This window comes from Sceloporus occidentalis, unplaced genomic scaffold (genome assembly GCF_023333645.1).
Source record: "Sceloporus occidentalis isolate IW3139 unplaced genomic scaffold, rSceOcc1.0.p SCAF_8, whole genome shotgun sequence".
In the NCBI taxonomy this organism is placed as follows: Eukaryota; Metazoa; Chordata; class Lepidosauria; order Squamata; family Phrynosomatidae; genus Sceloporus; species Sceloporus occidentalis.
In genome coordinates this window covers 21,481,796-21,506,158 of record NW_028316988.1, presented here as the reverse complement: position 1 = coordinate 21,506,158, position 24,363 = coordinate 21,481,796, and the positions used below count along the sequence as shown (strand labels likewise).

Below are 24,363 nucleotides of genomic sequence, written 5' to 3'. Positions count from 1 at the left end.
AAGATGGGAATGTTTCATCATCTTCTTCACACAATGGACCTACTATGTTCTCATTCTTCTTTTTGCTACTGACAATACAAAAAAAATTCCCTTTTTATTGTTCTTATCCTCTCTAGCAAGCCTGAGTTCATTTTGCATTTTAGCTTTTTTGACTTTCCCCTTACAGATACAAGCTATTTGTTTGAATTCCTCTTGGATGATTTCCTCCTTTTTCCATTTCTTACACATGTCCCTTTTAAAAATTAGTTCAGTTGAAAGTTCTTTAGTCATCCATCCTGGTTTCTTGAAACACCTCCCATTTTTTCTCCTCTTTGGAACTGTTTGAAATTGTGCACTTAATATTTCCCTTTTTAGAAACACCAATCTGTCCTGAACTCTCTTCTTTTTTAGTGTTCTTAACCATGAGATCACCTCCAGTATTTCCCTACATTTGCAGAAATCACCTTGCCTGATGAAGAAGCCCATGGAGCTTTGAAAGCTTGCAACAAGTATATTGTGAATTTTGGTTGGCCAATAAAGGTTACTGATGGATTTTTGTTTGCATTTGTTAAATGGCCAACACAGCTATCCCTGCATTTTTTCTGTATTGTGAGATACTGCATTGTAGCTGCAACAGGGGGACCATGAAGAGAGTGGCCTGTGGACTGGGACCACCAACCAAGATAAAACAATTTTTTTCTTCTTAAATTTGGACTGAATTCACATGTTCTACCTCTATACCACCAAAATGTCCCTGATGCAAAAAACATGGAGACTTTTTGAGGAATCCATTGTTTTCTGCTTACAAAGAGGCCAGTGACCACACTGGAATGGAGACATACTAGATTGTGTAAGAGGAGTCCCATGAAAATGGACTTTAAATTTCCTGGACATAAGAATCTCCCTATTGCTGCATGGCCAGAAGGAAGAGGAACCTGCCTGCACAAAATATATCCTCCCCAGTATACTATCTCTATTAAAGACTGAAACAACATGCAGGCATCTGACTAACATCTCCAATTGTGTTTCCCCCCTCCTATTTGGTTTGTAACATCTTCCTTGATGAAGAAGCCCATGGAGCTTTGAAAACTTGCAACTAGTATATTGTGCATTTTGGTTGGCCAATAAAGGTTTCACTGATGGATTTGTGTTTGCATTTGCTAAAATCAGTTTTCTTAAAGTCTAGAATGTGTGTCTCACTATGTCTAGCTTCCCCTTTCCATTATATAACAAACTCCAGGATAATGAAATCATTCCCACCTAAGGCTTCCCTCGCTTGCACACCATTAACCAGGTCATCCCTGCTGGTTAGGATGAGATCTAAAATAGGTGATCCCCTTTTTGCCTCTTCAACCTTTTTGGACAATGAAATTGTCTGCCAAACAAGTAAGGAATTTGTTGGACCTTAAAATTTTGGCTGAGTTTGATTTCCAGAAAATATCAGAACAGTTGAAATCACCCATCACTACTACATGTCTCCTTTCTGAGTGTGTGGTCATCTGTTCTAGAAAGGTGTCATCCAGTTTTTCAATCTGACTTGGGGTCTGTAGTAGACTCCCACAATAACTTCTCTGTTTTTGACTCCCCTTTAATTTTTATTCAGACATTATCCACTCGGCTTCCAGGATTTAAGTCCTGGATTTCTTCACAGATGTAAACATCCCTGACATATAACGCCACTCCCCCTCCCTTCCTGTTTTGCCTACTTCTTTTGAAAAGGTTATACCCCTCTATTACTACATTTCAATCATGAGACTTATCCCACCAGGTTTCAGTGATGCCTATTATATTGCATTTGGTTTGCTCTGCTAGGAGTTCAAGTTCCTTCTGTTATTTCCCATACTCTATGCATTAGTGTAGAGACATGGGTCTTCCCTCCTAGCTGCCTAAGTAAAAAAAATCCCTCCCATTGTTGGGTCCCTGCACTGTTTGCCTTGTTTTCTATGTAACAGCTTAACTACTATGTCCAGGCCTTGATGAACTCCTGCTCTCCAGAATACTGTCTCCCTCCTCCACATAACTCATTTTAAAACCCTCCTGATCAAATTTTCAAAACTGCTGGCAAAAATGTTTCTACCAACTAAAACTTTTGGCAAGGCAACCCATGCCTTGCCAAAAGTCCCCACTTTTTCTGCATCTAATGTATTACATTCTTGCAACTGTCTACCTCCTGTGTATGAGAACTGACTTCCTCCCCAGAAACTTCGCCTGTGTCTTCCCCATCCAGGACAGTCTGTTCCGCCTTGTCCGAGAAAACTTTTTGCTTTCTAATATGTTGAAGTATACCAGCCTGGGCTTCCAGCTGGTGGACCTTCTCTTTCAACAGGGGTACCAACTTGCACTTGGTGCAGGTATAGTTACCCATATCCTCTAGCAGGAAGACAAACAGACCACAGCAGTTGCAGATGACTATCAGCAGCTCCCTCACTAGTCATGTTCCGTAGGCTTAAGGAAGCACTGAAGAGAACTCTGGGCCTCCCCCTTTAAACACCCACACAAAACACCAGTCAGACAAGCCTGTTCACCAAGCTCTAGGGACTGGGACTGCAGCTATATAGAGAACTAGCGGCTGTTAGTATCTCCCCCAACCAAATCTCTGTCTCACTTCCTCTGAGCAAAAATCCCACCTCCCTGAAATCAGGTGAGCAGGAGGGTGACCTGGGGCTATACCCAACAGAACAACAATCACACCTTCACTTAGCTCACACAATCAGCCTTGACCCAACAGACACAAGGTCACTAAACTACAACAGAACAAGAGACACTACTGCACACACAAGCAAGCCTCCACTAGGCTCAACCAAACCAAACAGCCTTACCCTAAGTATACCTCTTCCTTGGCCCAACAAACCCTCCCAAAAGGCCAACATGGCTACCCCTGGATATGCTTTCAGGTTAGCCATGGCCTCTTGAATTGAGTCAATGCACCAGTAATGTGGTCTTCCTCTTTTCCTATTGCTTTCAACTCTGCTGAGCAGTATTACCTTGTCCAAAATCAGAGCCTAATGACATGTATTTTAACTCAAAAACCCTGTGATGAGACAATTCAAATTGATAATCCCTGACACCCCCCTCCCCAATGTCTCTAGCCACCATTTGAAGTCATCTGAACCAGAGGACACCTGCACATTTTGAAAAGTGAATGAACTGTGTGAATAAGAACTCCCTTTCCCCAAAACCTAGTGCCAGTTAACCTCACTGTGTGACTCATTGAGTTATAGTATGATGGAAGAAGGAGAAAAGCCTTCTCTCCCTCCATTTTATCTGTATGGTACACTTTATAGAACATTCCACTCATCATCCTTCTCTATGCCTTTGAATACCAGTTGCTGGGAACCAAAAAATGTTTGTTAGGTTCCAAAGAGTACTTGACCAGCCATAATAAGAAAACTACACAGGTCTCCAGGTGAATTGAGCAGGGACAGTTCTTATACAGAGATTGTTAACATTCCACCACAAGGCACCACTTCTGTTTATACTAAGGGAATGAGAATCCTGTGTCCAGCTAGATATTCCATCAGCCAGGCAGCATGATCAGTGATCAAGGATTCCTGAAACTGTGGTACAAGACCATCAGGTTAAACATCAGGTTCTTCACTCCTGGATGTACACACAAGCAAAGCATTCCTAAACATTTAACTCCCTCATGACTATCCTGGGTCATACTCATGGTCACAGTGCTCCTTGAAGAAATTTACTCACTCACTAAACGGAAATACTTATTGCATGATTAAAGAGATGCCAAGTTAAGAGTCCCAGATTGTATCAGCAAATTATTTTCTCTCTTTCAGCTCTCTTCAGCCCAATAAACCTTTCAATAATGGAACATCCTGGGACAACTCTTTGGTTCAATAAAAGTATCCCTCCATTCCATCTGTCACCATCCTGGTCTCAGAAGAGAAGAACCAGCAGAATCTGCTGGACATGATCCCCTTCCCCACTGCCATTCCCTTTTCCTTTTGTGTCATGTCTTTCTAGATTGTAAGCCTGAGGCAGGGAACTGCCTAATTAACCATTTGTAACTCATTCTGAGAGCTTTTCTGGTAAAGAACGAGGCATAAATACAATCAATAAATAAAATTAATAATAATAATAATAATGTTCCAATTTGACAGAGACAATCCTGATTAATCCTTTCATTTTTATACAACTTTCTCTCTTTTCCTCCCACTTCCCCCTTTGTTTTCAGCTTACTTCAATTGCTGCAACCTAACTTCAAAATAGAAAATACAAAAGTAGCTTGCTCTCACTTAAATATGGGACTGTGCACGCTGGGCATAAAGGCTGGCCTGGGGGCAGTGCCAGGGCATGGCGTCCACATTATATACGTCCTGACTCCACCCCCAGGGTAGTGTGATGCGGCACACATGATGCAGCACCAAAGGAGTGCCTTAATGCTGCAGCTATCGCACCTTTTCCAGGGCGTAAAAAGTAGCTATTTTTGCGACTCCTTTTTGCACCCTGGAAAGGCCAGATTGGGGCTGCTGCCTGCGGTTGCCACGGCCCCAATGCAACGCAGCTGGAGGGAACTACAGGCCACCCCTTAGAAGTGGTCTGCACAGCCTCTATGTTGGAGGGAGGGGAAGAAAGGAGGCTGCAGAGTCTTGGCCTTCCTTGGAGGCTTATGCAAAAGAAAACTGCTGTAGCCTCTCCTACTTTGTCTTGTTCTTCCTCATTGACAACTTTCACCATCTTGACCACACTCTGATATGGCTTAACCACAAGTGTCCCATTTTTTAGCTTTCTAATCTTGGAGGGTATGAATTCAGAATTTCAGTTCTCATTCTTTTCAATGGGATGTGCCCTGAAGAATCTCCTGATGGTTCTCTCCCCACCATGTTAATAAGCAGAAAGACAGTGCCATTTAGATTGCATTTGTTTATTTATTTATTTGGCTGAACAGGCCAAATAATTTGGCAGGAGTTTACCGCATACCATGCAGCTGCGGAAAAGTCTACATAGGGACCACCAAACGCAGTGTGCAAACAAGAATCAAGGAACACGAGAGACACTGCAGACTGGGCCAGCCAGAAAAATCAGCAGTAGCAGAACATGCCACAAACCATCCTGGACATAAAATACTGTTTGAAAACACTGAAGTTCTGGACCATGCCAACTACTACCATGTCAGGATGCACAGGGAAGCCATTGAAATCCACAAACATCTGGATAATTTCAACCGGAAAGAAGAAACCCTTAAAATGAACAAAATTTGGCTACCAGTCCTGAGAAACTCTGCTAGAACATGGCCACATAGCCCGAAAAACTCACAAAAACCATGGATGCCGGCCATGAAAGCCTTCGACTTCTCAAGCTTTTATAATTGGGAGGATTGCATACAAAAACTGGGAAACCATCAAACAATAGTATGAAGGAGAAGGAAGTATGGATGACTAGGAAATTCCAGAGGGCCCTCCAAAGAGGTCATTATGCAAGCTGTGATTACATTTTTATCCCCTGAAAGGCTCTGGAGAGCACAAAAATGGCACTAGTGGCCACATGTAGCCCATACTTTGCCAGAATAGATGCTATCTAGCCAGTTTACAATGACAGCCACCCCAGTTTCTATTTTAACTTATTTTGTTCCTTTTCAAAAAACAGAGGTTAAGTGAACAATATGAAATAAGTGTACAAGTTTAACAAGAGTGCATCTACATGTGAGTAGGAACTTGATTTCAGGTACTCCCAACCTTATATTATGTACTAGTTAATGCTCTTTTCCTTTTGCCTTTTGCTGTGGAAGCCAGGCTCTCTGTGTGCTTTGATCCCTTCACCAACCCACACATCTCTGCCGCTTCAAAACACCCTTCTACTAGAATCTGTGTCTTAGCTCTTTGACACTCACCTACCACCCTTCATCCTCCAGGGAGACTGGTGCACATACAGCACAACAAAGGAGATATGACAGTAACAATAATTTGTTTGCAAGCCTACTGGGGATGGACAGATTTCAAGCTGACTGGTCTTCAGTCTCCCACAATGCCCAGGGCTGGAGAGACGTCTGCCCGGGTCAGCTACAAGATAAGTTTCCAAAAGCTAGCCAGAAGGATGTCTTAACTTCAATCCTTAGGGGACACTCAGGTAGTTAAGCTGCTGGATGCAATCACATCTCCAGCGTCTTGCCTGAAGAACTGGAATAACTGCCTGGCTGATTCGCAGAAGATAGGTGGGGGCAAAGCATTTCTATTCTTCCTTTCCCCCAATTTGGGACTCAAAGTGGCTTATAACAAGTTAAAAACACATAGGCGGGTTACAGACCGCGCGTACTATGGTTAGGAAGGGCTGTATTAGGGTTAGGAAGGGTCTTACCTTCCTCACGGCCCTTCTTCCTAGTACGCGCAGAGCGCGTCCTTAATGGCAGCTCCCATCCACATGGGCGCTGCCATTTTGATGTCTTGGACGCATAGCGTCCAGACGTATCGCGGCGGAAGTGATGCCGCAAGGGCGCGCTTCGCCCCTCGCAGCGCCACTTCCGTGTTTTGAAAAAGAGCACCATTTCAGCGCTCCTTTTTCGCTGCGCTGGGAAGCCTTGCGCTCTGGCCGCTGGGGCTTCCGTCCGCAGCGAATGGCGGCGGCGGGAAAACGGCCGCTTGAGGGTGGTCTGTAACTCGCCATAGTTAAACATTCACAAGATTAAACAATAAAAAAATTAAAACATCATTATGCACACCGACGCACAACAATTAGCAGGATCCAGCACATTGTTTAGGTGAGACAGGCTTTATGTAGTCAATGAACAACAACAACATTTGATTTAAGAACAAAAACGTACAGCTCTGCTAATGCAGACCAAAAGTTTATTTAGTCATATGGTCAGGACAGCTGGAGCTCATGTCCAATCCCTCCCAGATATGGTACTGAAAATCATAATATTCTTAACACTGGAAGCAATACATAACAACTGTAACAAATAGCCACTGGTAGCTTTATTATCAGTGTCATTCCCTTTAGAAGCCTACATTGGTGGCCATCACTGTATCCTGTCACAAATCTCATTGTTTAATACTGTGATGTATGGAAGATTTTGGTCCAGTATCCTGTTACCTGTGGGCATTCCCATCACTTGGAAAGATGTAAGGCTAGGATTAGGAATCCAAGATCTTTGTTGCACTTCCTGAATTTTGAAATTTGGTATTTAAAAATTTTATTTTTGTTATTGTTTTTATTAAAGCACAATAAAATTAGAAAAAAATATTATTAATAACATACCTTCTTATTCTTCCCCACCCCATTCCCCAGAGCTAAAAGCTATAGATGCACACCAAATGGGGTAGTCCGGCCCTCATTTTCCTCTCTGTGAAAACCACTTTGTCAAGCTGGCTCTCAGCTGTTTCCAGCTACTTTGAAACAGGATAATAAATAGGCTACAGTAGAAATCATTAATCAAGGACAAAGTCTGTAGGAACTACCAAGTTGGCCTTCTTCCCGTTATTATTTTAACATCTTGGACTTTTTCTGCAGGGGAAGAGGGTGAGCTGATGGTAAGGGGGGACATTCAACATGTTTTGGAAAAGATTATTTCCTTGGAAGTCAAACTGTACCTCTGAAGACTGCTAAGGGTTTGTCTCCCCCTGCTGTTGCTTAAATATATATAGGAGGGTATTTAAAACAAAAAAAACTCATCTACAATTCTCCACACCTTTGAACAGATCATAATCCTCCCTGTCAAGAGAAGAGACTGACAGATTTAAGAAAGGTGGATTAGAGGGATACTTTCAAGTGTGTTTCAGCATGCATAATTTCAAGCCTGCACCTTTTGGGGATTTCTTTGGAGAGTTTCATTATCTTCTCTCACAGAAAACAAGGAGGGGAAGAGGGAGGGAGGTAAAATTGCCTGGCATTATTTTAATCCCCGCTTGCAGTCATCCTTCATTAACTATTTATCTGGCATTTGGAACTGGCAGCGGAATGTGTCAAAGTACCAACTTAGAGCATAGAGATTTCATGATAGCATACCTACTGTGGCCTCTAAAGTGATCGTATCACAGGTGGGTATGGGAGAGTCTAAGCTGGGGAAGGACCCTGATAATGTCAAACTCTTTCCCCACAACAATTTATTCCAAAAGCAGCTGAGAGCCAGAAAACTGCTAGTTTTAAACTGTGGGCTCTCTACATTTGCTGGGGTTAGGGTGCAGGACCCCCATGAAAGTGGAAAAACTGGAAATAAAAAAGAATATTATTTTAATCTTAGAGAACACCTCCCTAGGAATCTCTAGGTCCTTGGAGGAACTTTATGGTCCACATCTCCCAGAGGTTGACCATAGAATTGTGCTGAGAACTTACAAAAGTCTAGAGACATGTTTTCTCTAGGAATATCTGGGTTTCCCCAGTGTTAATTTTGCCAATATCCAAAACAGTCACACTGGAAGACCTGCAGATTCCTACAGAGATCATATTAATCAAATCAATACATAATCAAATCTGTAATAGCAATACCAAGTACAGTGGAACCTTGCCATAGGCAGACGCGCCATACGCGGCCTTGAGCATATGCGCTCAAGCCGAGGCGCGCGCGCGGGGCGGAAGGGGCAGCGCGTCCCATTCAGTTGAATGGGCGCGTGCGCCCGTTGCGCCCTGCGCATCTCCGCGCCGCCGTGCACGAGCCCCATTGTTTACAATGGGGCTCGAGCATAGGCAGAAATCGCCATACGCGGCGGGATCCGAAACAGATCCCCCGCGTATGGCGAGGTTCCACTGTACATTTCTATACCACTTATTAGTGTACTTAAGCACTCCCTAAGTGGTTTACAATGTGTAACCTAATTGCCCTCAACAAGTTGGGTACTCCTTTTGGCAACCTCAGAAAGATGCCAGGTTGAGTCATCGCTGGAGCCCCTGGCTGATATCGAACTCACAACCTTGATTGTGAGTGACTGCAGTACCAGCATTTAACCAGGGCAAAACTCAAAGCCACAAATGATTGTAAATGTATGTGTGTGTGAATATATGAGTATCTACATGGAATGAAGAACTATATGAAGATAAACCCCAAATTCTAAAAAGTGAGGTGGAATCTGCAATAAAAATAAAAAATCAGGAAAATAATCAGGTACAGATGATATTCCAGTTCAACCACTACTGTATAATCCACACAGACTCAATCAACTCTAGTGCTACCAATATATGCCAACAAATATGGAAAACAAAACTTTGTCCAACAGATTGGAAACTACAGTATTAATATACATTCCCATCCACAAAAAAGGAGAGACAAAAGACAACTATAGGACCACTGCATTAATTTCCCATGCAAGCAAAATTATGCTCAAAACTCTGCAATACTGACTCCAGTCATACAGAGAGAAATCCCAGAGGTGAAAGCAGGGTTCAGGAAAGGCAGGGGAACTAGGGACCATATTGCAAACATATGATGGCATGCATCAAGGAATTTCAAAGCAAAGTCAGCATGTGCTTTATAGACTATAATCCTGATGGTGAACCTATGGCACACAATGCCATTTCCCCCAGCATGCAATGGAGAGAGGAAGAGGCATGCACCGGGTCAGGAAGGAGGAGGGTTAGGAAGGAGAAGGAATAGGTGAGCGCCTCTTCCTTCTCCTTCCCAACCCTCCCTGGCTCCAGTTGCCTCTTCGAGGGCAGCTGAAGGCCAGGAATGGACCCTCTTCCTCCTCCTTCCCGACCTTTCCCGGTCTCCAGTTGCCTCTCCGAAGGTAGCTGGAGGCCAAGAATGGAGAAGGAGGACCTTCCCCAACCTCTGCTCTTCTCACCCCACCCCAGGCCTTCAGCTGTCTCATAGGGCAGGGGGAAGGAGTCCCACCCAGGACTAGATACAGTATTTCAGGTAACGTCTGGCCAAAGCAGAATAGAGTGGCACTATTACTTCCCTCTATCTTGATGTAGAGTTCTTGGGAGGATAAAAACTAGGACAAGGTAAAAGCCATATATGTTGCCTTGTGTGCTCTGGAGGAACAGTGTGATAGAATTGTGAGAAATAATTAAAGGAATAGAATGAATAGAATGAATGGCTTCCAAACTGACAAATAAATAAATAAATAAATAAATAAATAAATAAATAAATAAATAAAACACAGACTGAGATAAAATGCCTAAATATTGTACTGGAGGGGAGGGTTCAAAAAGAGAGTTCCAGGCAATCAAAGGGCAATGTGACACAAAAATGTGCAACTCCTCCATAGCTACAGTACTGAGATAAATAAAAAAAGAGATATCGTGATACTGAGAAGTTAATTGAAAACTCTAAACAACAAACTGCAGTTGGCCCTTCTATTTTATATAAGGGGCACTATTTTGCTATGCCATTATATTTAACAGGACATTAGCATCCATGGATTTTGTTACTGTCGGGGGATTCTGGAAGCAAACCCAAGCAGATAACAAGGACCCAGGGTACTTCCTTCCTCTGCAGCCTAGAACTGCATTGGCTTTTTTAGCACCATCACACTGTCAAACTGTCAGTCACTGGGAGAATCAAATTTCTTAACAAATTCCAAATCTGCCATCTTCCAGTATAGCTCCTGCTCCTTTAGAAACATGTCCCCTCCTAACGCTAGGTGTCACTTTCTCCACATGCTTTAAAGAAAACCAGAATGAACACTGGGACTATTTTCTTTCTTTTAGGACCAAATCAAGAGAGACAATAGGAACAATTACAATAATAAGTCACATTGCCCTTGTCATGACACAACATCCTTAGACTAGCCATCCTGGCAGCATCACAACACCATCTCCATCATATTATGTATTTTCAGCTTTACACACAAACGAAGAGAGAGAGGGGGGAGATATATATGTACAGAATTAACATGCACAGAAATACAACAAATTAAATATGGCATGTCTCCTGCTCCAGAAATTATTTTAACGTCCGAGTGAAACATTTAGTATATTTCTGTAATAATTAATTCAATGTCTTAAAAAATTTTGACATCTGTTAATGCTTCACATAACTGCAATGCCTCACTGACTAGGCTGAGACAATTCTAACATCTGAATCTTTTCTCTGTTTTATGAGAAAGGCTGGAAGGCTGGGAAGAAGGCTACAGAAAAATTAGAAAAGAACTGAAGAGCTTCACAATTCTTATAACGGACAACCCTGCACTGACAGAACTTTTCCCAGTCTTATAGCTTCCCACAATCCCTAGCAAGAGAACCTACAATCGTTATACAATCAAATACTATCCTTTAGCCCATTTTAGCCTTGTGGTTTTGAAGATTCCCTAACGTACCCCTTTAAAAAGGGAACAATGCAAACAAACAGAAGGGCAGTTATAAATAGAAGTATTGTAACACCTACCTTTAAGGTTTTCACAGCTACTGTGAGGTTATACTTCTTCCACACTCCTTCATACACCTCCCCATATTGTCCCCCTCCCAGTTTGTGTTTCATTGTGATGTCCGTCCGTTCAATCTCCCACTTGTCATAGTTTGGGGACACCCCATAGATGGTGGGCTTGTTCCGCTTTGGAGCCGGGTAATGCAGAGTGGTAATCAGCCCATCTGCTACAGTTGAGTGGTGATGCACCAGTTCCGCCAAGGTGTTGAAGCGGCTTTCTGAAGAGACGTAAAGCTGAAAGACAAAACCATAGAAAGCCAGTGGGTTACCACCACTCCAAATTATTCCTAAAAGTTTCCTTACATATATACGGTGGTGATTTGGGCTGACCTGTGCCTCACCGACACTTCTCATGCTATCATACCTGAAACAAAATGAATTAACAATAAACAATAACAACAGGCTTTATTATGGTCAAGAGACCATTAAGCATACCACAAATTTGGAATTAAGATGCTGCGATTTATTGTTTGGCTTCCATAACACTGAACCATAGTTTAACACAGGAGTGAGCAACTGTACAAAGCTTTCTTTTTGGCACATCATTTCTACCACTTCCCACCCATCCAATTTAGGTGAAGGAGAAGCCTTTTTTGAAACAGGAAATTATTCCTGTTCACTTCCTGTGGTTTTAAAAAAAAGGCCTCTCCTAGGCCTAAAATGGCCTAGGAAGGTCAAAATACTTGGTGAAAATGCCCCAATGCCTGTAAGAGGTCATTTTGGTGCAAAAAAGTTCTGGTTTGCATGCACGGTTGCCACAAACAGGATTAATGGCCACTAATTAGGATGTGGGACGAGAAAGTTCATGAAGTAAAAGGCTATCACTGGCAACAGGTAATGACAGCATTTATCGCCTTTCTGATGACGTGCAACATGTCTTGTGACAGCAGTTGCTGGGGAGCATGAGACAGCATCTTTCCTGTCGTACTTGCAGGCTCCCCAGAAGCACCAGGTAAAGCCCTATGTGGATAGAAGGCAGAATAAGATGGTACTCAGGTATGATCCAGCACAGGTCTCTGAATCAGGACAAAATGGATTAATTAAGGACAAAAATAGTTTCAACCCCCAAGAGAAGTAAAATAGTTACAGACGTACAACTCTGAAAAGGTAAAAAGGCAAATTTCAAGGAATCGACCCAGAGAATAATCCAGAAGACAGTGTTCATACTCTAATTCTAGAGCATAAACACAGAAAAAGACCTTTCTTATTACCAACAAATGGCATCCAAAAGAGGAAAATCATTAAAAGCAGATAGGCAAGCAATCCTTCACCCTACAAACTGTGAAAGTAACTGCCAGTGCTCTGAGTTAGACTGCAGACAGAATGAGAGTGGTGCTACTGTTTAGGTGCAGGCTGGGAATGGTCATTTTCTCAAGTGCAAGTGCCATCCACATGCATTCTTGGCATCAGCTATGCCTTATTAGGCATCAGAAAGCACTCCATTTAACTGAAGTACGGGAATCATATGCAGCTTCTCCTTTCAAATAAAAAGCTGCATAAAAATTAATGCAGCCTTCCTTGATATCTGAATTATAGAACAGAAGATTCAGGAATGACAGGATTACCTTCTTTAAATACCCTAAGGGCAGTCACAGACAGGGGAGGCAGCTTTATTTTCTGCTACCTCAGAGGGTGGGATGGTTTGAGATTACAGGACAGCAGGTATCGATTAAACATTAAAATAAACCTCTTGAGATAAGAGTGGTTAGGAAATAGAACCAATGGCTTAGAGAGGTGGTGCAGTCACCTTTTCTGGGTATTTTCAGAAAAAGTCTGGACAACTACTTGCTGGGGATGCTCTATCTGGAGTTTCTGCACTGAGCCGGGGAGAGAGCAAGGGAGGTTGGCTTCTGGGAGCCCCTTCAAAATCTATCATTCTCTTATTCTGCACACTGAGGTTCCATTTTGCTATCACAGCCAATGGGTCATGACAAACAACCCTCCACTGTCTGATCAATTAACACCATTGAACACAATACAAGATGTTATTAGCAGCTTATAAAAACAATAAGAGACAAGATCTTTGTTGTTGTTAACTGCCATCAAGTTGACTTCAACTTATGGCAACCCTATGAATGACAGACCTCCAAGTCACCCTGTCATCAACAGCTTTGTTCAGGACTGTGGCTTTCTTGATTGAATCTACCCCTCTGTAAAGGAGTCTTCCTCTTTTCCTACTTTCTTCTACCTTACCAAGCATTATCATCTTTTCTAATGAAGTCATGTCTTCTCATCGTATGGCCAAAGTATGCCAGTCTCAGTTTAGTCATCTTGTCTTCTAGGGAGAGTTTAGGCATTATTATTATTATTATTATTATTATTATTATTATTATTATTATTATTATTATTATTATTAAACTGTATTTAATAAGACCAAAAATGTACACTCCTTATATTTTCCCAAAATAAAAAAACTTTTCTAACTAATACATAGTTTCAGCTAAACTCATATTAGTCCTTTCTGTTTGTAATTTCTTCTCTTTAATTATCATCCTTGTGAATCCATTCCTATTAGTCCATTATCTTCTTTATGCGTTGTTTATTACTGCCTTCTTTTTTCTTTTCATTTCCAATTATCAAATGGTTAGTAGTGTTTTACACCACAGCAATGCAAAAGCTACTGCTGCTGATAATCTTGTTCTCTCCTTATGTCTCTCTCTGATATTATTCTATCATGGTGATAATGGAGCTGGTTGGGGATGTTGTTCCTGTTATTTATGGATTTCTAATAATAGGCTTCTGGCTGTTTACATGAATGAATTTGCCTTGTCAGTATCTATTCTCAACAGTGCTGATTAAAACAACTCAGGGAAAGTGAAGTTATTAACCTGCTTAACACAAATCTAAACTGATTACTACAGTGCAGCCTGACTGTCCCTTGGCACAAACAGTGCTGCTGGAATGCAGTGCAAAATGCCATAATGGACTGCTTACAGCTAACCATCTTGCCACTAATGTAGCATGAACCTCTGCTGCCTTACACTGATGGAAAGGTCTGATCAGATACTTTCGCACTGCTGCACACTGTTTGCTACAAGCTACAAAACAGTGTTGTATCACTGTGGATTTGGATTACTGAAATGAAGTACTCCAAAAGCCCAGAACAGGTCAGTAAGAAAGCCAAAACAGCTTTAGGCGGCTTTCAGTTTTTTAGGTAACATTCTCTAGCACTCCTGAAAATTGTGGTCTGTGGACTGATGCCGGTCCATGGTTCATGGTCCATGGCTGGCCTGCAGAGAGCTTACAGGAAAGAAACTCTTGCAGCCAGTGGGCACAAATACATTACCAGTCTCTGGCACACTAGGAAAAAAAAAGTCCTGTCATTCCCAGCATCATATGTTTAGCACGTCAACTCCCAGAATTCCTCAGCACTGGCCACACTGGCTGAAATATTTGGGAGTTGAAGAGTAAGACAGTGTCTTTACCTATATTTCGATCATGACCTGTTTCAACTTACCATTCTTTAAAGAAACTACTGCCCCCCTAAAACCAGCATGGTGTAGTGGTTTGAGCGTTTGGACTACAACTCTGGAGGACCAGGTTTCTGCTCAGCCATGGAAATCCACTGAGTGACTTTGGGCAAGTTACACTCTTTCAGCCTCAGAGGAAGGCAATGGTAAACTCCTTTTGAATAAATCTTGCCAGGAAAACCATGTAATATGTTTGCCTTAGGTTCACTGCAAGTCAGAAATGACTTGAAAGCATACAACAAGAACCACAAAGTTCAGATAGAACAAAAAGGCTGTGTCCAGTGTAAAAATGGAAGCAAAAGCAGTTGACCTTGTTAACAGTTTACTATTCTCCATCTGAGGTAGGTAGAAGTAGGCAATGGAGAACTTAACATCCCAAAGAGAGGTCACAAGGAGAGATAAGAGTCTGGCCATCGTCAATACCATCTAAGAATAGTTTTAATTATATAAAATAAGAGGCAAAGGAACATTTCAACAGAGTGAGAAGTTAGAAGTCTATCTTGACCATTAATTAAGCTTTATTAGTCAGACTGATTTATTCACTGTTGCTTTTTAAACCTAAGCTGTGCTATTTATTTAGAGTTTTTATGACTGTATTGTATTATTGTATTGTATTTTATCGCTGTGCTGGCTGTGTGCCGTAATAAATGAATAACTTGGTTGTGACAAGCAACAATATTTTCCAGATAAATATCACCTAAAATCTGCTATGTAAACCATGAACAAGACAGAAAACTATATCTAAATCAGAGGCAAAGCCAAGAGGTGTCTGATCTAACATTCTGTTAACACAAATGTTGCATACCTTCAAGCTATTTCTGAGAATCCCAAGATGAACCTATCATGGGGTTTTCCGGGCAAAATTTGTTCAGAATGGACTTGCCTTTGTTTTCCTCTGAGGCTGGAAGAGTGTGAATTGTTCAAGATTAACCAGTGGGCTTCTCTGGCCAAGCAGAGATTTGAACCCTGCTCTCTCCTAGTTCAGCACTTAAACCACAATACCATGATGGCTCACCATCACTTATCTAAGGGAAGCCTTCCAATTGGACCTGAGTGCAACTGCACTCTCCCTCTTGCATTCCGAGTAACTGCTAACACAGAGGCAAATGCACTCCGATATCTGAGATTTTGTACAACCATCCTGACTTGCAGCCACTGATGGCCCTAAACCCCAACTTCAGTGAGCTGCAACTTCAAGTTATACATGGAAAGCCAACAAAATATCTGGTCTCACCTTCCCATCCGATGCAGTGTTTATCCTGTAGTGGTAAACCCTTCCCTCATAACGCAGCGATATAGACCTCTGCCCTGGGCTGCTTTCACTCTCACGCACCAGGAAGCTGCCGTTGATCCCACTGCTGAGCAAGTATTCTGCAGCATTCCGTGACACTGGCCCGTGGTACCAGGAATGCTTCTCCAAGCTGTTTACGGGGGTGATGTAGTTACTTGGGACCCAGCCCTGCCCATTCTTGGTTTGGGCTTCACACCATTCACCATTATGGTTGTAGCCCAAGACACGAAGCTTTTCACCTTTCCATTAAAAATAAATAAATAATCAATCAATCACACTGAACATTTAGTTTCATACATGTAGGAAAGCATGCAAGGCAACAAAGTGGGGAATTAGCAGTGCTGACAATTAAAACTGTTCGAAGAACAGAATCTGCTTAATTTATGAATTTGAAATGATCACACTGAAACATAACTGAAAATTTCATTTCCCTTCATTCCTCTGCTCAGCCACATGGTTGCCCACAAGTGAATCCAGCATGGACACAGTCAAAGTCCTGCTTTCAGGAGCGTGTGCTAAAGGAGTCCCAGTGGGAAAAGTACCTCCAATTTACAGACAATTCACAGGCTGCCATATACACGCAAGAGAGCTGGTCTGGGAATGGAGTAAGGGAGGGATATAGCCTGGAAATTGCCAAGACTTTTTTTTATATCAGGTTAAAACAAAGTTCTGGAATTAAAACAAAGAGATGATGATGTGTGTGTGTGTGAAGGGGGTGTCAGGTGCTTTTCTGTTGCTGCTGTTGCAGTGCTATACACAAGAAAATTTGTCCATGTACCTTGCCGACTAATTTCTTACGAACCTATGTCCATCTGCTCTCTAGATGGTCTTAAATGTTCTATTAGGAAAACATGTACCACCAAGAGCCTCCAGACAGGTACTCTCACCTGGAATAAATCCTGGAAGCAAAATGGATCTTGCCATGTATGGAAGTGAATGGTCTGGAAACCATGCCCTATGAGAAAAGGTGAATGGTCTGGGAAACCATGCCCTATGAGAAGTGGCTTAGAGAGCTGGGTATGTTTAACCTGGGGGGAAAAGGTTAAGGGGTCACATGATATCGATGTTTATCTGAAGGAATGTCACACTGAAGATGAGGTGAACTTGTTTTCTACTGTTTTAGAGACTAGGACATGGAGCAATAGATTCAAGCCACAGGAAAAGAGATTCCACCTCAACATTATGAATTAATTCCTAAGAGCTGTTTGACAATGGAACATGATGCCTTAGAGTGTGGTTGAATCTCCTTCTTTGGAGTTTTTTAAACAGAGATTGGATGGCCATCTGTCAGGAATGCTTTGACCATGTCATCCTGCATGACACAGGTCCTTGGGGTCTCTTCTAACAGTGATTCTAAGAGGTCCTGGTTAATAGTGAATCTGAGGAACTTGTGATGTTGTGGTCTGATGTCAGTGTGAAAACAGGCATCTCAGATATCAATGGATGTAAATCGGTCTCCTCTGTGAAGAAATGGGAGAATGGAGTGTAATGTCACCATTTTGTATTTCCATGGTCGGATGTAACAGTTGACACTACGAAGATCCATGATCGGATGAAATCCACAGTTCATCTCTGGCACCATAAAATGCCAGGAAAAACATCCATTGCTACAGCATCCCTCTGTAGCAAAATAACAATTTCATATATCAGAACTATGGATGGAGGAGTAGGATAAAAGATGCCAATGGGTGGAATACCTGACAAATTCTATGGTGCTGCCCAGATGAATAATGGTGAGAACCCAGGAATCTGTGATGGTGTTCCACCAGGTATTATAACAGCACTTAGTTTGGGAACCTGAGATGGAAAAGGGCCCATTAAGTGGTTGACCTTGCGAAGCCAGTGGATTTTTTGGAGGACTCCGGTTGGTAACAATGTTGCCAAAAGGGGCATTGTTGTTGAGGACTGCTGAGAAGGGGTCTGTGAAGGTCTGGATGGCAACATAGACTTGCCAAACAAAGATGAGGAGGGACACTTCCAAGAAGATTGGTATGGCTGCTGCTGCTGGTGTTGCATGCCTAAACTCATCTTTCTGGTTAGCACCCTAGCCTTGAAAAGATGGTCAATTAATCTGATGGCTCATCATTAAAGATAAGGTCCTCAGTCCAATGCATGGTGTCTTCTATGAAGCTGGCCAAATACAGTCATGCACAGCAATGGAGTGCCACTGCTCCTGACAGCACCTTAGCAGTGCAATCAACAGAATGTTGAGCTGCTTGTATTTGCAGTAGCTGCCAAAGAATGGGCTTCCAGTTGAAAGAGGAGTGCTGCATTCTTTTGTTCATTAGGGAGGTAAGGTATGAAAGGAAGCCTCTTCTCCCACAGGAAACACTGGTACATCAATGTACATGTTTGCATGTTTGCTTTCCAGATGGCTAGGACTGCTGAAGAGTAAAAGCATCTGCTAAAGATATTCAAATGTCTGTGCAAGTATAGTTTGTGATCTCCAACATATCTGGTTTGTGATATCTCAACCACAATGGAATTTGGTGAACCCTGAATAAAAAGAAAGCATGCTCACTCCTGCTGACCCCTGTAAATATGTTCAAGATGGCAAGAAGTTGGTGATAACGAAGCTGGCTTGACCCATGAATGTTTCGTCAAGTCCTGAACTGCTGGTGAGAGTGGGATTGCAGCTGATGTTAGTGAGGTGAGGATTGTAGCAAAGGTACATTTTGTTCCAGAAGGGCTTCCATTTCCTGTACTGAATGTCCAATGTAGTCGGTACCAAGGGAATCAACATATCAAGTGATGGCAGTTGGTAATGAACTAGGTTATGTGGTCAGTATTGAGCCTGGTGGTGTTACTGATGCTGGTACTGAAGGCTGCTTTGAATGTTTAGCTCTCTCTTCCTTTGGTTTCGATTTTTCTTTTGATCTCAAGTGCTGCAGTGACAACACTCTTTTATGCCCCAATTTAAGACTGTAGACTGAGAGGATTTTGACCAAGGTGATGGAGAGGTTGTTGATACTGTATCCATTGCTAATGATACTGCAGTAGTAAGTGGGGTAGAAACCAATGCCATTGAAACAGCAGAAGCTGAACATTCCATTGGAATTGAAAGCTCTGTTGGTGCCGAACATATTGTTGCCAGTATCAAACCCAACTTCGGTATCAGCTTGTGTCAGTACCAATGTTGACTTCTCTGAAGCTGTTCTTCACTTCTGAAGGGCAGCCTGCTTCTGCGATTTTGATGCTGTTGTGAGGCTGAGAAAAGTGCTTGTTTGTAGCAGCCTGGTTTATACCTGTAGACATTTCCCCCAACAGTACAGCTTCCGTCTCAAAGCCCAGTTTTTCATGGCCTCAGCAGTAGAGCCCCAAGTGTTGCTACATTAAATGTCCCTTGCTCAGAGAGAAGAATGTCCAATGTTCGAGTGTTTCTTGGGCAAGGAGACCTTCGTCTCACATGAAGAACAGAGACATGAGAACATAAAAGGGAAGGGAAGGGAAGAGGGACAGAGCCCAAAATAGTGAAAGACTTTTATGTATTTTATACACACACAAAGCAATAGAGAGAATGAAGAAAGAAATGACAAGGGAAAGACTGGAAATACAGTGAAGGAAGACAAAGACAAGAAGGTCAAAGGAAGCTACACAACAGCTAGAACATCTCAAGAGAAGTTACTCTCTCAGTGGATGGAGAGAAACTGAGGAGATGGTAGCTTGGTGGGCTAGGACATGTGGGGTAAATAGGAAGTGAAGGGGTTCTTGCCAAGCTACTCAGCTTGAGAACATGCCAATTGGCTTTTTGCACAGGTGCAAAAACTCATTTATGTGAGGCACAGAGACCACAAATAAGAATCAACAAAAATGAAGGAAGGGAAAGAGAAATATTGCACTAAAAAAGTAGTTCCAATGTTTAACTAGAGTAATATTGTTCAAGTACTTTAGCATTTTGACTAAAACTCCTGAATAACAATAAAGAAGGCTCAGTGGAAACTGGTGAAAATCAATTTCTGTTGTTTTTTGACTTGGCAAGTGATAGGGGCAAGGATAGGGGAAGAAACCCTAGCATATTTCAAGAAAGAGTTCAGATGTAGACCTGGGAATACGGAGGTACAATGAAAATAAAAAGAACTGGAAACTCTCAACACTTCCAGAGACTTTCTTTTCTTTTCTAGATCAGTCCCTACAATCTAGGAACATGATGTCCATCTCTGTCCACCAGCAGTCCCCACCTTGTCTCTCTTGGCCCTACTCCCCTCAGTAACATTTAAAACAACATGACATAAGCCTTTGTAAACATGAAAGTTTATGTCACACCAAATTGGTTAGTCTTTCAAGTATTCGTACGGCAAGACTCTTTGGCCGTATCTGCTGCACTGACCTAACCTCTTTATCCCTCTGGGAAACTAAGGATCCTGTGCCAACCAAAGGGCGGCAACAGGGTTCATCTGGAGTTGAGTCTTTTGAGAACCTGCTATCTGCCTTTAAACATATTCTAGTGTTCTTTGTGCAAGAGAAGCTTTTATAGTCTTATAATTGATTTTCTTCTATTTTAATATTTGGGTTTTGAAACTCGTCCTCCACACTTCTAGTCTGACACACTAACCACTATATCTCTTACTAATTGTTCACTCTCTCTGTGTGGACAAAGTGTACACAGAGAGGGGTTAAACATATGCATATTTTTAATGGAAGAATAACGATTATTGAATTGATAAAACATGACTGTCAAAATCTGAACTCAGAAACTGAGACTTCGTCCAAGAAATGAGATTTATTTTTTAACTCGCTATATAATTCCCTCTCCTTGTCATTCTATATGCCCATCTCCCTTGTGAGGATCTCTCTGCTATAGCACTGCTCAGACTCAAAGCTTTTTACATATTCAACCTTGCCCTTCAAACAACTGCACTCAAGAAATTTGTTTGGGCAAAAGCTTACCTTCCATTCAAAAAGTACTTTTTAAAGAGGTTTTTGTTTGTCAGGGCAGAGCAATGATTTCTGTTCCTGCCCTGTTATCATCAACTGTCAACTGCCTTGAGTGGATGGCTATTTTAGGTATTTCTTTCTAATTTTATATTTTTCACTCTAGTAGTATTTTTTTTTTTTTTAGTGGAAGATGCTTGTGAGATTTCTAGTGTGCCTAAAAATAGGACATGAATCCTGGAATGGACAAATGAATTAATAGTTTCCAGGATGATCCTTGTCCAAAATGAAGTGCTTACACCTTTCATTCTTAGGTTCCACATATGCTTCTTAGACCAATGCCAAAAGACAAGCCCTTACCTTTAGTTATGCTGAGAGTGTTGTCCCCACTTGCTACAAAATCATACAAGGCCACAAAAAGGTTGGGGTCATTTTCACTTGGACCACAAAGTAGATTTTCCTTGGAGTTCCAGCGGGCAGCTTCACTGAGTCCTTGGGGCTCAAACTCAGAGACTACCGGCCTCTGAAGAGCTTCTGGAAAAGAAAAGGAAAAAGGTAGTACTAGAGAAAGAGCAAAAAGAAGAAGAAAAAACATTATTCTCAGAGACAGTTTTCTTTGTTTCTTCCAAATCCCAAATTATGACTGTTAAGAGAGTCTTTAAAAGATTTATGCATACATATACAAATATACTTAAACATATGCAGAAAAAATATACCACAAACAGACACACACCACTGTGTAAAGTTCATTGGAGGGTTTGCCCCACAGGGGACCATCTGTCTCATTTCACAGTGGGAAGGGACTGCCTTAAAGGGTGGTGGACTCTCCTTCTTTGGAGGCCTTTAAACAGAGATTGTCTGGGCATCTCCCAGGAATGCTGTAATTGTGTATTCCTACATGGTTAAAGAGGATTAGACTGAGAGTCAGTGTGGTGTAGCAGGGTCTGAATTCCCACTTGGCCATGGGAATCCACCTTGGGGGAGTTACATTTTCTCCGTCTCAGAGGAAGGCAAAGGCAAACCACCTCTGAAGAAACATTATCAAGAAAACTAGATGTTAGGTTCATCTTAGGGTCTCTTAAGTCAGAAATAACTTGAAGACACAGAAAATTACCAGAGGATTGAATAAGATGGCCCTTGTGACCCCTTCTAACCCTAAGAGCCTATGAATTACACCACAGCAGCCATACCAGATGAAATTACCAAGCACAAGAGTCAAGTGAAGACCCCATTTTAATGCCTACACATTCCACTTCTTATAGAATTATAGAGGTGGAAGAGACAATAAGGGCCATCCAGTCCAACCCCTGCCATGCAGGAACTCTCAATCAAAGCATATCCGACAGAAGGCCATCTAGACTCTGTTTAAAGACTTCCAAGGAGGGAGACTCCACCACTCTCAGAGGAAGTGCTTTCCACTGTCGAACAGCCCATACTGTCAGGAAGTTACTCCCAACGTTGAGGTGGAATCTCTTTTCCTGTAGCTTGCATCCATTGTTCCGGGTCCTGTCCTCCTCAATATGACATTCCTTGAAATATTTAAGCAGGGCTATCCTATCACCTCTTAACCGTCTCTTCTCCAGGCTAAACATCCCCACCTCCTTAAGTCATTCCTCATAGGGCATCCCCTCTCCCTCACTTTGCCAGGAGAAGCCTGGAGAAGGAGGGCAGCTGCAAGGGTATTTCTTGGCATGGGCTACCCAGGCAGCCATGCAGCCCTTCCTTCCTCAGGTGGAAATCCTGCTGAACTTGCCTGCCCTCTTGGCCAGGCACCCTATTCAGATAACATTGGTCCTTCCATAGAGGGGCCTCCGCTTTTCAATTTCCCAAGCCACTCCCCAAACTCACCTTCCTTCCCCCAAGTACAAACGTATGGGGCTCCAGATTCCTTTTGGAGCTTGGGCTCCCTAGCAGCAATTGCTGTTGTGTGCTTTCAAGTTGTTTTGACTCATGGTGACCCTAAGGAGAACCTATCATGCGGTTGTCGTGATAATTTTTCTTCAGAGGGGGGTTGCCATTGCCTCCCACTGTGGCTGGGAGAGTGTGACTTGCCCATGATCACCCAGCGGGGTTGCATGGCAAGCAAGATTTCACTTACTTCATTTGCAAAAGTAGCCACGTCCATTGCTAAGGATACTTTTTCTCCCCGCCCCCCCCCCATAAAACAGTGGACCTAATACCAAGAAATAGGCATGGGGGGCGCTAGGGTTGTCACCCAAGAGGAAAGGGACAGTAGCCTGAAAAAGTTTGGGGACCACTGACATCAACAAACAAGGCTATCTAGTGGCTACTAGTCATAATGGCTGTGTCTGGATCACTGGTGGCGTGTATCTGAAAACAAGCAAGAGAAAGAGACACATGTGTTCCATTTCCACTCATGCGCCCTTGAAGAAGAATTTGGTTAGCCACTGAGGAATAAAGCATGATGGATTAGATAGCAACCAAGTGCCTTTAAGAGAGGTACACTTTCCTTCTTTGTAGGTGTTCAAACGGTGATTGGATGGCCAATCTCTAGAGTGTTTTAGTTGCATATTACTGTATGGTAGGAATGGCCATTGCAGTCCATTTCAACTCTATGGTGCCACAGACTGCTGACAAAACCTTTTGCATACTCTAAATTCCAACCCAGTATCCCAGATCCTACATTTATCCTGCTTCTGACAATCAAATGCCTAAAGCAGACTCTGGTCTATGAATGCTTTTGCCATAACAATTTTGTCTTTAAAATCCCACAGGACCCTTGGTTGTTTCTGCGTATCATACAGTAACATGGCAATATACACACCCTGGCTCAACAGTCACTAACAAAAATCAACGATAAGTAGTTAGTTCCTATGGTATGGTAGAATGACTCTGAAGACAGGGTTCAAATCCCTGTTTGGTTATGAAAACCCATTGGGCGATCTTGAACAAGTCACATGCTCTCAGCCTCAGCAGAAGGCAAAGGCAACCCCCCTATAAGCAAAAGCCCATGATAGGTTTTGCTTTTGGATCACTTTAAGCCAGAAACAACTTTGAAGGAACACAACAACACCAGATATTTTGCGAAAGCAACTCATTAAAACAAGAAGCTGGCCAAGGAGATGGAAATTCTGAGGAAAGAAAGAAACCACTGCTTTTGATTTGCATTGAAAAGAGAATTGTTGGAGCCTCAAAGTGATCTAAGAAAATAGTCTCTCAATTCAAAAACACAAGCAGGCCACAATTTGCCCAAAAGGTAGTTATTAGAGCCTTTATGGTCAACTTTTTGAAACTTTTGTTTGGAGAATCCCATAGTGAATTCTTTGGCCCGTCTTCAGCATCCTAGCAAAAGACAGTGCTGACTGGTTAAAGAAAATCATGTGCACAAATTTTGGCTTTCTAAATGGACAAATGAGAAGATCACGCCTTCTGGCATGCACAATGTTTGCCTATGAATGGCATCCAGAAGCCTGAGC

General features: G+C 42.3%; 1 protein-coding gene across 3 annotated transcripts in view; it reads right to left on the bottom strand.

Moving 5' to 3' along the window:
• Window positions 1-24,363, bottom strand: part of ABL1 (ABL proto-oncogene 1, non-receptor tyrosine kinase) — a 73,986-nt gene that overhangs the window by 25,999 nt on the left and 23,624 nt on the right. For all 3 annotated transcript variants that reach the window (XM_089535228.1, XM_089535230.1, XM_089535229.1), the window contains exons 2-4: window positions 21,287-21,460; window positions 15,998-16,293; window positions 11,255-11,527 (exon numbers count right to left, since the gene is read on the bottom strand). In XM_089535228.1, coding sequence (XP_089391354.1) covers window positions 11,255-11,527; window positions 15,998-16,293; window positions 21,287-21,460 — 743 coding nt within the window. The remainder of the gene's footprint in view (window positions 1-11,254; window positions 11,528-15,997; window positions 16,294-21,286; window positions 21,461-24,363) is intronic.